Source organism: Chrysemys picta, chromosome 2 (genome assembly GCF_011386835.1).
Source record: "Chrysemys picta bellii isolate R12L10 chromosome 2, ASM1138683v2, whole genome shotgun sequence".
In the NCBI taxonomy this organism is placed as follows: Eukaryota; Metazoa; Chordata; order Testudines; family Emydidae; genus Chrysemys; species Chrysemys picta.
In genome coordinates, this window is record NC_088792.1 from 121,100,313 (window position 1) to 121,114,911 (window position 14,599).

Genomic DNA, 14,599 nt, shown 5'->3' on the forward strand with positions numbered 1-14,599 from the left:
TGAGAAGCAGGATTGGTTTTATTTGTCCTCATTGCTGCAAATGGATCATTAACTCACCTTTTTCAGTAGCTTGCAGCTGAGTGGGAGAACTTGGGATAAAATGGTCATCACACCTTTTGTTTTCCGAATGCATGTGTCAACCTAAAACAGAATTAATGTAAAAATCATAATCAGATGAGAATATCACATGCTGACCCTTTAAAATATGAACTGATTCTTCTTTTTTAAAATTGAAGAACAGTCTCTTCACACTTATGAAATGCATCTGTGTGACACACACGGACTCAGCTTGAATTATTAATAGTATTTGTCCGTTGACATTTTCCCTGTTCTGTATTGGAAAATGAAGGGTTAGTTGTCTTCTACATCCTACGGAAGAATAATTTATTTGTAAGAGGGATCTGACAATCCAATCTATGGAGGTAGAGGTTTTACCTTCTTTCACAAAACAAGAAAGGACCAATCAGAATTCAGAACCATCCAGGATATACCTAGCTCTCTTGAATTCCTCATCTGGATTTTTCTTAACACTTGAAGGATGGAATTTAAGGTGACAGCAGTTTTCAGTAATTCCACATTAGCATCTGTCTTTAACAACTGGTAAGGGTATGCACTGAACACCAAGACTGCAGTTCTATGTCACTATCTGTTCTCTTTCTGAGAGCATGAAAGAACAGGTACATAGCTGTGGATACTTCTAAATGTGTTGTCCACACGACTTCCATTGTTGGCACACTTATGCCTGACATTGGATTCTTTTGAATAGCAGTGTCCATTTGGACCATGCCTGTGCCTTCTTGGTTCCCATAGCCCACGACAAAGAGTGGGGAAAAGTGGACAGAACATGGAATCTGTGTGGATAACACATCTCAAAGATGCACAGGAATTGTAAGTAACCACTCTTTCTGCAAATGATTTTCTACACAAATTCTATGCTTGGTAATCAACAGGCAGTTATCCAGCAGGTAGGTGAGCAGAAGCCTACTTGAACAGTGTTTGTAGGACGGCCCTGCCAAAACTAGCATCCAACATGAAAGCTTTCACCAGGAACAATGAGTGGAAAATTTGTGGACTGAGCTTCATATTGCTGCTTTGCATATCAGATAACCAGGTATTACCTAAGCAGGCAGCTTGAGCCCTGGTGGAATGAACCCCAATAGGTCCAGGTACATCTTAGCCACATCACAAAAAGTCCTAACAGTCAGAGATCTACTTAGAAACTGTTTCTGGAATGACATGAATTGTGCCTTAACCTTTTCAGCAAATGCCAAAAGTGTCAGAGACAAGGTGCATATTATCTTTTACTGGACCAACTTCTGTTGGGCAGAGAGAGAAGCTTTTGAGCTGCACAGAGCTCTTCTGGTCATATACCTGAACATTGTTTTGTTTAGATATGATGAAGCCAGTGCTCTTACAACTTCTAATGTTTGAAGCTTCATTTCAGCCAGGGTAGAGTGTAGTTTAGGGAAGAAAACTGGGAGATTAATTGACTAATGTGAAAGTTGGAAACCACCTTAGGCAGAAACTTGGCTGACAGTGACTCTGTCCTCATGAAAGACCATGTATGTTACACCAAATACACATCTTGCAGGGTATTTATCCATAAAAGATATCATGTGAGATGTCTACAGAAAGCTCCTAATTTGTCAACTCAGTCACTGTGAGATGTATACATTTAAGGAACACTGTATTTATATTGAAAGTATGCTTCAAGGACTTGGACTGAAAAGTAAAGTTTAGTCACCAGAATGTCTCAATGGGAGCCCATTTGGGCAAAGAGAGTGTTATTACCCCTCCCTGTCTGCCCAGTGATGCAGTGCAGGCCCAAGATTTTAGCCTTGCCCAATAATAAGACTTTGAATGGGAAACCAACAGATGCAATGACAGTCAAAATCACTTAAAGGTTAAAAAAAAGAAACTTTACAACAAGACAGATGTTCACCCTCGCCATGAACAAAAGCAAAAGACTTTTCAGTATAGTGTGGAGAAAGATACTCTGCATCTCTTCCCCCTTAAGTGGGTGGGGGCATTTATGAACACTTAGATCCTGGTTTGTCTGAAAAACTGTTACCTACCTGTACGATAACTGTTTGAGGTGTGGGTGCAGCAAACCAGAGAACTTTGCCAAGCAGTACCCATGGGGGTGGTGCTCATGCCCTCTGGCCCCTTAGTCCCTCCTCTGGCTAGTTAAGAGCAGCACTGCCCCAACACCCCTCGGTCCCTTTGTACTGAGCATCAGAATTGAGACTCCAATACAGAGGGGATGGAGGGTGAGTTGTGGAGTACCTGTCTGCACCTACATCTCCAACAGCAGCAGTTACCATACAGGTATGTAACAGTCTTTTCTTCAAGTAGTAGTTCAAGGAACTGGCTTAATTCTTTCCAAGTAAAATGCCAATGAATAAAACATCCAATGAATGAAGACGCAATCTGCATTTGAACGAGAGTTGGAGAAAAACACAGATAAGTAAACTTAAGATGGAATTGTGACACCACTTCAGACAAAAACTTAGGGTGAGGCCTTAAGGCCACCGTGTTGTTGAAAAACTGAATATAAGAATGTTCATTCTGGGCAAGACAGCACAACTGAGGAATTAGTGGGCCAGAGCTCATATCCTTGTGTGGGGGATCACAAAGTTCTGCATTCTCATCAGCACTCATGACTGTTTTGTGATAAAAAAAACCCTACTAGAATGGACCAGATTTAAATCAGCAGTTCTGTTTTTTGTGCGAACAGCTGAAGTAGGCAAATAAATGAGATTTCAAAACAAGGCTTGGATGCTTTTCCCAGGCCTAGAACATTTGTATTTTTCTTTTTAAATCTTACCTTTGCAAAAGTAGCATTTTTCCCCTGAACAGTGGTTTTAGCTGTTATCTGAAGCTGCTGGCACACAGGGATCAGCTTGTCAATCTCGAACAAAAGCAAAGGTTTGTCATCGTCTTCTAGCTGAAATACATTTTAAGACGTTAAAACCATTCAGTGTTACAATCACAGAACATATATGTAAGTTACAAGGAAAACCAGTGACCCCAAGCTTCCAGGCAAACGTAAGTGTAATAAAGTGGGGAAGTAAATAATCACTTTTACCATTTATTAGTCATACATTACCTGATTAGAAAAGGCAGTGAGAACTGAAGCAAGCTTTATGCCCTCTGTAGCAAAAACCTGACACAGAAAAAAGTTATTCAGAGTTGTTTGTTTATTTTGCAAATACATTGGATAGTTCAAGAACAATAGACCAGTGGCTCTCAACCTTTCCAGGCCCCTTTCAGGAGTCTGATTTGTCTTGCATACCTCCAAGTTTCACCTCACTTAAACTACACCTCTACCTCAATATAACACTGTCCTCGGGAGCCAAAAAATCTTACCATGTTATAGGTGAAACTGCGTTATATTGAACTTGCTTTGATCCACCGGAGTGCGCAGCCCCCCCCCCCCCCCCGAGCACTGCTTTACCGCGTTATAGCGGGTCGCGTTATATTGAGGTAGGGGTGTACTTGCTTACAAAATCAGACACAAAAATACAAGAGTATCACAGCACACTATTAATGAAAAAAATGCTTATTTTCACTATATAATTATAAAATAAATCAATTGGATATAAATATTGTACTGACATTTCAGGCTACAGTATAGAGTACTATACACAAATCATTGGGTGAAATTTTAGTTTGTACTGACTTCGCTAGTGCTTTTTATGCAGCCTGTTGTAAAACTAGGTAAATATCTAGATGAATTGATGTACCCGCAGGGATACACATACACCTGGTTGAGAACCATTGCAACAGACTACTACTTAGTAGTACAACAAAGTGATGTGCTAGAAAGTTAAAGGCAGAGGGAAATATTTCTTTGCCATGCTCTGGAAACATTTAAAGTTATATACATCTGCCTGCATTTTTTAGGCAATTTTGAAATTACACAATACAAATGACATTTTCTCAGATAAAAAAAATTGCTTTCCCTGCAAAGATTCAGAACATGGATGCAGAGTGATGAGGTTTCATTTTAATTCAGTGGTTCCCAAATTTTCTTTGTTGAAGTCCCTTGCAAGGATATGGTAAATGGATGCCTCCTGGTGCTCCTGTGTTCCCATGTGTTGCCCTGAGAGTTGCCACTACTACCCACTCATCCCCCATCTCCAAAATTCATTTTCTATCCCGTGTCATTTTATGCTATATTCTCTTGCATTCCTTCTGGTCTTTTCTCTTATTTAAATTCTTTTGCTTTCCCCCTTCCTCCTGCTCAAAAGAAGGCTGCATGCTGCCCAGGGAAGGATGGAACATCAGTTACAACTGAGCTGAGTGTCACACAGCAGAGAAATCTGTTCCTGAGCCTGCAGAAAGTGAAGGGGCCTTTTAAGGAGCAGTACAGTCTCCCCCATGCCTCCTTGAGATTAATCTGGTATCTCAGACTATTAATAGTCAATAAACAAGAGTCCCTTACACCTTTCTCAAAGTAATATCCAAATTATAGAACGTCAAAGCTTGATGAACACGGTCTTAATATTTTAATAGTAGCCCCTCAAACGAATTCCTTGAATGCAGGTATGCTGGCTTTCAGGAAAAATTCTACCTTAGTTATGGGATGTCTGGGAATTTTTAATGCTAAAGACCCCAACTGCAGAACTTTAAATTGCTCTGTAATTCAAATAGAAGAATAACACAAACTGGCCATTAACAGCATCTTAGATAGTTTACTAATCCCTGTTTCCTCAATATAAATTACCTCTGCTTGGTGAAATAAATCCTGGGTAGTCTTCAGCAGCCCTTCTCCTCTGAAAGAGACAATAAATATCATGTACAGCTGGTGATCGCTTAGTCTGTTCCCTTGTTTTTTACATAATATGGTTTACATGCTTTTTCTCCTCCTAGAACTTTGCCAAATGTAGCCATTATATATAGCCAGTCTGCTTATCTGAACAGAGGACTGGAAGGAACATCCAAGGTCACAGAGTTCAGTCCCCTGCTATCAGAGGCAACCCCCCATTATCTAATCCATTTCACAAATGATCCAGTTCCATCTTAAAACCTATTAGGTTGTTTGCCTCCGCTACTCCTATTGTGAAACTGTTCCAGAACCTCACTTCTATAATGGTCAGAAACTTTCTAAATTCCAGCTCAAATTTATTCACGGACAGTTTATATTTATTTTTTCCTGTGCCAACATTGTCCTTTAGCTTTAAAAGTTCTTCACCCTTCCTGGTGTTTACCTCCCTGATCTATATCCCTCAGCATATAGCAGAAATTCTTGTTATAAATCCCTAAGTGCTTGACCTTGTACTTTGCACTATTAAATCTCATCTCATCTCTATTACTCCAGTCCTCAAGGTCATCCTCTTCTTCCTCTGTAATATTCCTATGCTCCTCTGGATTGATGCCTCCCAACTTTGTGTCATCAGATTTTATGAGCATCCTCCTTTCTGTGCCAATGTCCCCAGAGCAAACCTTGAACTCCACTAGTAACCTCCTTGCCAGCCAGATAGTTCCAATTTCAGCACAACCTATTGACATTTCCACTACAGCCAGTCAATCACACCCATTGTTCTTAAACTAATCCCTGTCTTCTCCAGTTTAACTAATAATTTCCCCTGTGGTACTGTATCAAATGGTTGAGTGAGGTCCAGATAGATTAGATCTAACATTTCTCTGGTCTAAAAAGAATCCAAAACAAAACACCAACAATCAGTTCTTATAAAAAAAAAACATACTATATTAGTTTACCTTTGGTAAACCCATTTTCCATTTACCCCGTGTCTTGTTCTGAGGTCTTACATACTATTGGGGTCAGATTAATGAGTCTGTAGTTGTCCGGATAACTTTTTCTCTTTCTTAAATATAGGTACTATGTCTGATATTCTCCAGTCATATGGTACCATCCCTGATTGGACAGATTAAAAATCCTTGCTACTGGACTTGCAATTTCATGTGTCAGTTCTTTTAGTATTCTGGGATAGAAATTATGTCCTGCTACCCTGAATGCATTAAGCTCTTTGGGTTTGGCTTTCACCGTGGATGTAATCATTTCTATTTCTATACATTCCTTCCCATTAGCCGTCATGCTTTTTGCCCTATTATGGTGAGAGGCACCAGTGACTGCTCTAATCACAAACCTCTTTGAGACTGGGGGCTTGTCTACACTATGCAGCTTTTAGCGACAAGGCTGTGTCGACACAGCCTTGTCGCTAAAAGTCAGCGAGTGTGAATGCTCTTTTGCAGTATTTTGTTGGCACTTTTGCCGACAAAATACTTCCAGCCCCGTGAGCGGCATAAGCTTTGTCAGCAGGGGAGTGCTCCTGCCGACAAAGCCGCGTTCACACTGCCGCTTGCGTCGGCAAAACTTTTGTTTTTTGCGTTTTTTTTTTTTTAAAGTACCCGCGAAAGACAAAAGTTTTGGCGACAACTGTTCAGTGTAGACATACCCTGGGTATGGACATGCCTTTCAAGTAATGTCACTGTTAATCAGAAGTCCCCTCCCACCTAAAACAAAAGGAGGTTGTGAACCCACGCAGGAGTTTGCACTAAGTGGGCTGAAGGCTTTTGCTGAGATATGTAGGTGTGGGCATGTGTTTGGGCAGAACACAGATACTGAGAATAAACAGAACACAGAGAGAGGCAGATGCAAAAAGTAAGATAAGACAAACAGTTGCAGATTACAGTGTGACCAGAGAAAAAAGCTAGCAAGAGCGCTTTTGGGTCTGGTGTTGGCTAAAGAGGCTTGGGGCTGTAAGCTAAGAAATGCCTCCTGCATTCAGAGAAGCAGGACTTTGTACATTCCTTGTAAATAAACAAGTTTTCATCAAAGAAAATACCAGACCATCAATTTCTAATGCCAACTGGAACATCTCCAAGATCCCTGAAATTTTATTAGACCCTCAGATAGAAAAGGGGCAATAACCCCCAAGATCTGCATTGTAATCCTTACTGAAAATTAAGGCAAAGTATACATTTAGTTTCATTATCCCTGATCTCTACCCCATCCTCACAGCATAGTGGCTCTACATCTTTTCTTGTTCTCTATTTATTTATATAGTTAATCTTTTACTATTTGTTTTAATTTCCTTTGTTTCAATTTGATTTGCTTCAAGTAAATATTTTATTATTTAGATAAAACCCCCAATAATTAACATTAAAGCTACACATTTAACCAAAGTCAGGGAAGGCAAATATTAAAAGGTTCTCAAAATGTTAACTTGCCCACACTGTACAAAATGTATATTTTCAATATCCTAACAAGTTGTCATTTTCTGTTAGTTATGATCTTTCAGATTTTTTCAGTCTAACGCCAATCTTTTTCTCCCGCCCAAGTGGGGGAGATGATTACATATTAAGTGATATTTAAATGTAAAGCCTGAAGGGATTTTTCTGTCATTTGTGTTTATTGATGAGCAAAATGTCATTAGATGCTGAAGTAGTAGTTTTTTCATTCTTCAATAATTTTAATAGCTGCAAGGGTTTTTTCTCATACTAAAAATCAAAATGAAAAAAATCACATCTAGACTGAGACATCTCAGTGCAAAATGAATTTTTTTCAGGCAGTTACAAACATTGGAATATGAGGTTCTTATGAAAGCCCTGCTGCAACCTTAATTGCAGCTTTCACAATTTTGAAAAACAGAATGTAGCTGCTTTTTTTTTTCTAAGTTAAAGAAGGATTAACCTTAACATGTGACTTTTTTGTTTTTTAAAAATTACATTTGAATAATGTCTTTTTTTTTTTAAACATAAGCATTGACGTTTTCAAAGCTGACGAAGGGAGTTAGTCCCACAATTACTGTTTGCCTTTCAAATGGGAGTTGTGTGACTAACTCTCTTGGTCAGCTTTGAAAATTTCAGTGTATGTTTCTTTAAAAAAAATAAATCTTTCATAGAAGGTCCTAAAAACAGCTGCTTGCCAACAAAATCATGTCCAGCACTTAGAAAAGCTTACCAAGCTGTTTATTGATGAAGTATTATACACTAGAATATAAAATCAGGAGGCATATGGATGAAACTCAATTATAGGTCCCTATAATGTTCTGCTTTCTTGATAAAGCGAAAAACTGTCTGGTTCCTTAAGTTCTACAAATACTTTTTTTCTTTTTAAACTGTATTCAGAGTAATTACCTGGTAAATAAGTACATGGAGTGGGCCATGCTGGATATACTTTGTCCATGGCGCACAATCTCATTCTCCTGGTCCTCCCATTTCTCAGTCTCAGAGTCTACATCAGATGTGAGCAAATGCAGTTCTAATCCAAGTTTTCCAAGTTTTGCTTGTTCCTGTACATGATAAACTTACTGCATTTTTTCCACTCACTACATTCTTTATACAAATTAACAAATAATTAAAAGGTTCAATACTAAATAGAGGGAAGCATCTTACCTCAGTATCAAGTCTGTCTGGCTTTAATGCTTTCAGATTTGCATTATGCTTCTGTTTCAAACAAAAAATAATTTGAAGAAAAAAATTTATAAAAGGTATAGGCAGTCAATTTAGTAACAAGTCACGGAGTAAAATATAAGGTCATCTTTATAATTACTTTGCAGAATAGGATTTTAGTAACTAAGACAGAGGCCTACATGCTCCATATGAGAGATTTTTCTGTGTAAGGAATGGGAAACTCTTTCCTACTTGGGGTTTCTTCTGAAACATTCCTTGTGGAATGTGGAGTGAGATTTGTATCCAAGGAAAAGCGAGGAGGTTCTGCCCCTTAGACTTCCAAAGTTTCACCCAGACCCCAAAGCCCCCCTCCTGCATGGCAGCATGACCCGCTCACAAGCCAAGTAGTCCTTGCGGATAGCTGCATCCTTTTTATATCGCCTCTCAGGGGTGATTTTGAAGCTATAGAAAAGAGCTACCTACTGGTTGACTCATCATCAGCTCTTTGGCAGGTCTCCAAACTGAAAGCCACACAAACCCAGGAGGGGCACACTGCTTCCAGTGGCTGCTGCTCCTCCTCCTGTGCCACTCAGATCCTTATTGACTGTAATGGCTGGAGGCCAACACAGGAACATTCAGTGGAGCTGCTGCTTTTCTCATTCCATGGATTTGCTCTCTTTTATAAATGTCTTACTATGGGCCAGATAAGGATACCCTCGCTCAGGTTGAGCAACACCTGACTCCATGGCTGGTCCTACCGACTTCAAGGCAATCATGAATTAAGCTGCTCTTCAATGTAATATCAGAATCTGTCTGTGTTTTGTAAACCAATGGTTCTAAACCTTTCCAGACTGCTGTGCCTCTTTCAGGAGCCTCAAGCCCGAACCCCACCACCTGGGGCTGAGGCATGTAACTTAGCTTCAGGGGGCCTCCTGTGGCATGGGGACCCAGGCAATTGTCTTGTTTGCCACCCTCTGAGACTGGCCCTGCACTTGTGACCCTCCTAAACCCTTCCCGCATCCACCAGGTTGAGAAATACTGATCTAGACGAGTTGACGTATCCCCTGGCAGAGCTCTGCGTACCCCCAGGGGTAGGTGTACCCCTAGTTGAGAACCACTGTTGTAAAGCACCTAGGCACAATGCAGCCTCAATCCTGCTTGCGGTTTCTAGGCACTAATGGAATTCTATTACTGATCTCCTGCCACAATTGGCCACTCACTGTTATTTAACTTTCATGGAAGTTCCTGCCAAAGTTCCCAAAGGCTTATTATAAACTATGATTGTCTATCCAAAATACAGTTATAAAGAATTGATCTAATTCTGCATATGTACTAGAAATGGGGGGGAAAATTGCACTGGCACCAAATGATCCACCAAAGAATTTACACATTCGTAGTACTGAATGTCATTTAAGTTTGTTTTGTGTAATATATTTTATATGTACAGTGGATACTGCTTCTTATCAACCTCTTGGTTCACAGCAAAAAGTTGCCAGTATCTGGAAGCTGCCAATAAGCAGCAGGCAGACTTATGCGGCTGGAGCCAAGGAATACATTTTAACTGTGCCCTTTAACCATGTATCAGAGGGGTAGCCGTGTTAGTCTGTATCCACAAAAACAACGAGAAGTCCGGTGGCACCTTAAACACTAACAGATTTATTTGGGCATAAGCTTTCATGGGTAAAAACCCCACTTCTTCAGATGCATGGAGTTTTTAACCATGCTACTGCTTTGCTGTGTCCTAGGTTGTAGCACAGTTCAAAAACACAGATCACACACAGTTAAGCATTACCTATATTAAAGACAGAACCATGTTTTAACTCTAAAAGGGACCATAGTTCTGCAAATTGAATTCTTCCCTGACATGGTTATGGTAGTATAGAGATCCCTTACTGTATGATGATGTATTTATGGCACCACATAACAGAACAGGCTGCCTTCTCCCAATAAATATGTTATCTTAAAGACAATTGACACAAATGTGCAAATAGGAGAATATTACATTGAATAGCAATACTAACAATTAAGAATGACTTTCATTTCCTGTTACTGTTCCTCATTGAGGATTTTGCTGGCTTCAGTAACCTTGCTGAAGTACCACCTTTGGGGACCCAGCCCATCATCCAAGGTTGAGCACACAGAGATCTCTGCATATCTATGTCAAGCGCGCACAAAAGCGTTCATGCATTTGTGTAGATTTGGGTCCCAATATCCCATCCATAAGTGCATAAAAGAAAAAGTATCTTCATCAGATAATAGCAAAGCGGCGTGGCTTTGGTGTCAGGAAAGTTGCTCAACACTGATTTCTCCCTTTACAGCAGTGGTGGGCAACCTGTGGCCTGCGGGCTGCACGCAGCCCATCAGAGTAATTCGCTGGCAGACCGCGAGACAGTTTGTTTACATTGACTGTCCACAGGCATGGCTGCTCGCAGCTCCCAGTGGCCGCGGTTCACCTTCCCGGCCAATGGCAGCTGTGGGAAGTGGCAGCCAGCACGTCCCTGCAGCTCTCGCCACTTTCTGTGGCTCCCATTGGCCGGGAATGGCAAACTGCGGCCACTGGAAGCTGCGGGCGCCCATGCCTGCGGACAGTCAATGTAAACAAACTGTCTCGTGGCCCGCCAGCTGATTACCCTGATGGGCAGTGTGCGGCCCACGGTCCACAGGTTGCCTACCACTGCTCTACAGACACTGTCTGATCTATAAGGGCTTATCTACACATTGAGACTCAGGAAAGTTATTACAATGTAAAGGTGTGAAGTTAAATTACATTGTTTCATAGAGTTTAAGGCCAGAGGAAACATTAGATCTTCTTGTCTGACCTCCTGTACATCACAGTCCATTCATTTTCACCCAGATACCCCTTTATTAAGCCCAAAGACTTTAGTCTAATTAAAGCATTCAATCTTCAGGAGGCTAACCTATGTGCCTTAGAAAGAACAGGAGAGACCAATGTGCCACCAATGCTTGAGACCCCTGTAAAGGCAAGGAATTCATTAGGTGAGAAATGTCAACATGATCCCAGCAAGCAAACCATGCTCTATGCTGCAAAGGGAGGCAAAAAACGCAAACCAAAACCCAGTGTCCCTGGCAATCTGACCTTGGGTAAAAAGTCCTTCCTGACCCCAACTATGGCAAATAAGTATGATCCTGAGCATTTGAGCTAGACACATCAGTCAGGCATCTAGAAAGAGGATTCTCTGTACCACTGATCCAACCCATCTGGTGTCCCATTTCCAGCCATGGACAATCTCTGACGCTTCTAAGAAAGGTGAAAAAACCAAGAATACACCTAACCAATTGTGCATCAGGGAAAAACATTATTTCTAGGGCTGTCAAACGATTAAAAGAATGAATTGCATTCAATCGCACGATTAAAAAAATGAATCTCAATTAATCGCATTGTTAAACAATAATGGAATACCATTTATTAAAATATTTTTGGATGTTTTCTACATTTTCAAATACATTGATTTAAATTACAACACAGAATACAAAGTGTATAGTGCTAACTTTATATTTATTTTTGATTACAAATATTTGCACTGTAAAAAACAAAAGAAATAGTATTTTTCAATTCACCTCATACAAGTACTGTAGAATTATGTACAAAAAATAACTGCATTGAAAAATAAAACAATGTAAAAAACTTTAAAGCCCACAAGTCCACTCAGTCCTACTTCTTTTTCAACCAATCGCTCCGACAACCAAAGTTGGTTACAATTTACAGGAGATAATGCTGCCCGCTTCTTGTGTACAATGTCACCTGAAAGTGAGAACAGGCGTTCGCATGGCACTGTTGTAGCCGGCGTCGAAAGATATTTACGTGCCAGATGTGCTAAAGATTCATATGTCCCTTCATCTTTAACCACCACTCCATAGGACATGCGTCCATGGTGATGATGGGTTCTGCTTGATAACGATCCAGAGAATGGACTGATGCATGTTCATTTTCATCATCTGAATCAGATGCCACCAGCAGAAGGTTGATTTTTTTTTTTTTGGTGGTGGTGGTTCGGGTTCTATAGTTTCCGCGTCTGAGTGTTGCTCTTTTAAAACTTCTGAAAGCATGCTCCACACCTCGTCCGTCTCAGATTTTGGAAGGAACTTCAGATTCTTAAATCTTGGGTCAAGTGCTGTAGCTATTTTTAGAAATCTCACATTGGTATGTTCTTTGCCTTTTGTTAAATCTGCTGTGAAAGTGCTCTTAAAATGAACATGTGATTGGTCATCATCTGAGACTGCTTTAACATGAAATATATGGCAGAATGCGGGTAAAACAGAGCCAAAGACGTACAGTTCTCCCACAAGGAGTTCAGTCACAATTTTTTTAACGAGCATCATCAGCATGGAAGCATGTCCCTCTGGAATGGTGGCCGAAGCATGAAGGGGCATACGAATGTTTAGCGTATTTGGCACTTAAATACCTCACAACACTGGCTACAGAAGTGCCATGAGAACACCTGTTCTCACTTTCAGGTGACATTGTAAATAAGAGGCAGGCAGCAGCATCTCCTGTAAATGTAAACAAACTTGTTTGTCTTAGTGATTGGCTGAACAAGAAGTAGGACTGAGTGGACTTGTAGGCTCTAAAGTTTTATATTGTTTTGTTTTTGAGAGCAGTTATGTAACAACAAAAAATCTGCATTTGTAAGTTATGCTTTCAGAATAAAGAAATTGAACTACAGTACACCTCTACCTTGATATAACGCTGTCCTCGGGAGCCAAAAAATCTTACCGCGTTATAGGTGAAACTACGTTATATTGAACTTGCTTTGATCCACCAGAGTGCGCAGCCCTGCCCCCCCAGAGCACTGCTTTACCGCGTTATATCCGAATTCGTGTTATATCGGGTCGCGTTATACTGGGGTAGAGGTGTACTTGTATGAGGTTAATTGAAAAATAGTATTCCTTTTGTTGATTATTTTTAACAGTGCAAATATTTGTAATAAAAAATAATAATATAAAGTGAGCACTGCACACTTTGTATTCTGTGTTGTAATAGAAATCAATATATTTGAAAATGTAGAAAAACATCCAAAATATTTAATAAATTTCAATTGGTAGTGTATTGTTTAACAGTGTGATTAATCACGATTAATTTTTTTAATTGCGATTCATTTTTCTGAGTTAATCGAGTGAGTTAACTGCGATTAATTGACAGCCCTAATTATTTCCTGACACCTGCAGATGACTGATTTGATTATCTTATCTTAACAGAACTGAAAGTGTTATGAATATGCAGAGTGCAATGCAGGCAATCCTGTTCTGCCCATGGCCCCTGAAGGAAGGGGAGGAGCAAGGGGATTCAGATTCACAGATTTCAAGGCCAGAAGGGACCTCCACAACCATCCAGCTTGACCCTCTGCACATAAAGGTCATAGAATATCTCCCAGACACTGTATTACAGCATATATTTTTTAAGAGAGATCTAATCTTGTCTTAAAAGCACTGAGCAACAGTGGATCTACCACCTCCCTAGTAAACTGTTCCAATTTTTAATTACCCTCATAACCAGGAAACTATGTCTTATTTCAAAGTCGACTTTATTTAATCTCCAGCCACTGGATCTTGTGAAGCCTTTGTAAGCCAGGTTGAAAAGTCCTCCTGATATCAGATAACTTTTGCACGTGTACGTACCTAGACACAACGATCGAGTCACCACTCAACTTTCTCTTTGATAAATTGAGCTCCTTGACTAGCGTCATAAGGCCTGTTTGCCAGCTCCTAGATCAATTGTGTGTCCCTCCTTTGAACTCTCTCTAGTATTTTCATATCCTCCTTGAAGCATGGACACCAGAACTGGACACAGTGTTCTAGTAGTGGTCTTGCTGTATACAGCGGAAATATCCCTTCCATGCTTCTCGTGGATATTCCCCACTTTTTATACATCCAAGGATTGCATTAGCCCCTTTTGCCACAGCACTGCTTTGACTGCTAATGTTGAGGTGATTATCTGCGATGACTAAGTCCTTCTGTGAGTCACTGCTTTCCCAGACAGCCTCCCATCCTCAGGTACAACATGTGTTACAACTTATTTCTCATTCAGAAGTAAAGTGAACATAGTTTGCTTTAGCTTAAGCGAACTAAGGCCTCTTTACTTCTGAATGAGAACATCCACACAGCGGTTTAATGCACTTTCATTTCACTCCTTTGTTTAATTAGTGTTAACTTTTCTGAGTGTCCCTGTGTAGACAAGCCACAAGTAATATGCTCTACATGCAGGTCAAGCATGCTACTT

The 14,599-nt window shown here is 40.2% G+C and overlaps 1 protein-coding gene across 5 annotated transcripts in view; it reads right to left on the reverse strand.

The window, feature by feature from the left end:
• Window positions 1-14,599, reverse strand: part of CTNNAL1 (catenin alpha like 1) — a 144,014-nt gene that overhangs the window by 1,780 nt on the left and 127,635 nt on the right. For all 5 annotated transcript variants that reach the window (XM_065584130.1, XM_065584127.1, XM_065584128.1 and 2 more), the window contains 6 exons: window positions 8,365-8,415; window positions 8,107-8,261; window positions 4,730-4,778; window positions 3,110-3,166; window positions 2,828-2,947; window positions 58-141 (listed from right to left, as the gene is read on the reverse strand). In XM_065584130.1, coding sequence (XP_065440202.1) covers window positions 58-141; window positions 2,828-2,947; window positions 3,110-3,166; window positions 4,730-4,778; window positions 8,107-8,261; window positions 8,365-8,415 — 516 coding nt within the window. The remainder of the gene's footprint in view (window positions 1-57; window positions 142-2,827; window positions 2,948-3,109; window positions 3,167-4,729; window positions 4,779-8,106; window positions 8,262-8,364; window positions 8,416-14,599) is intronic.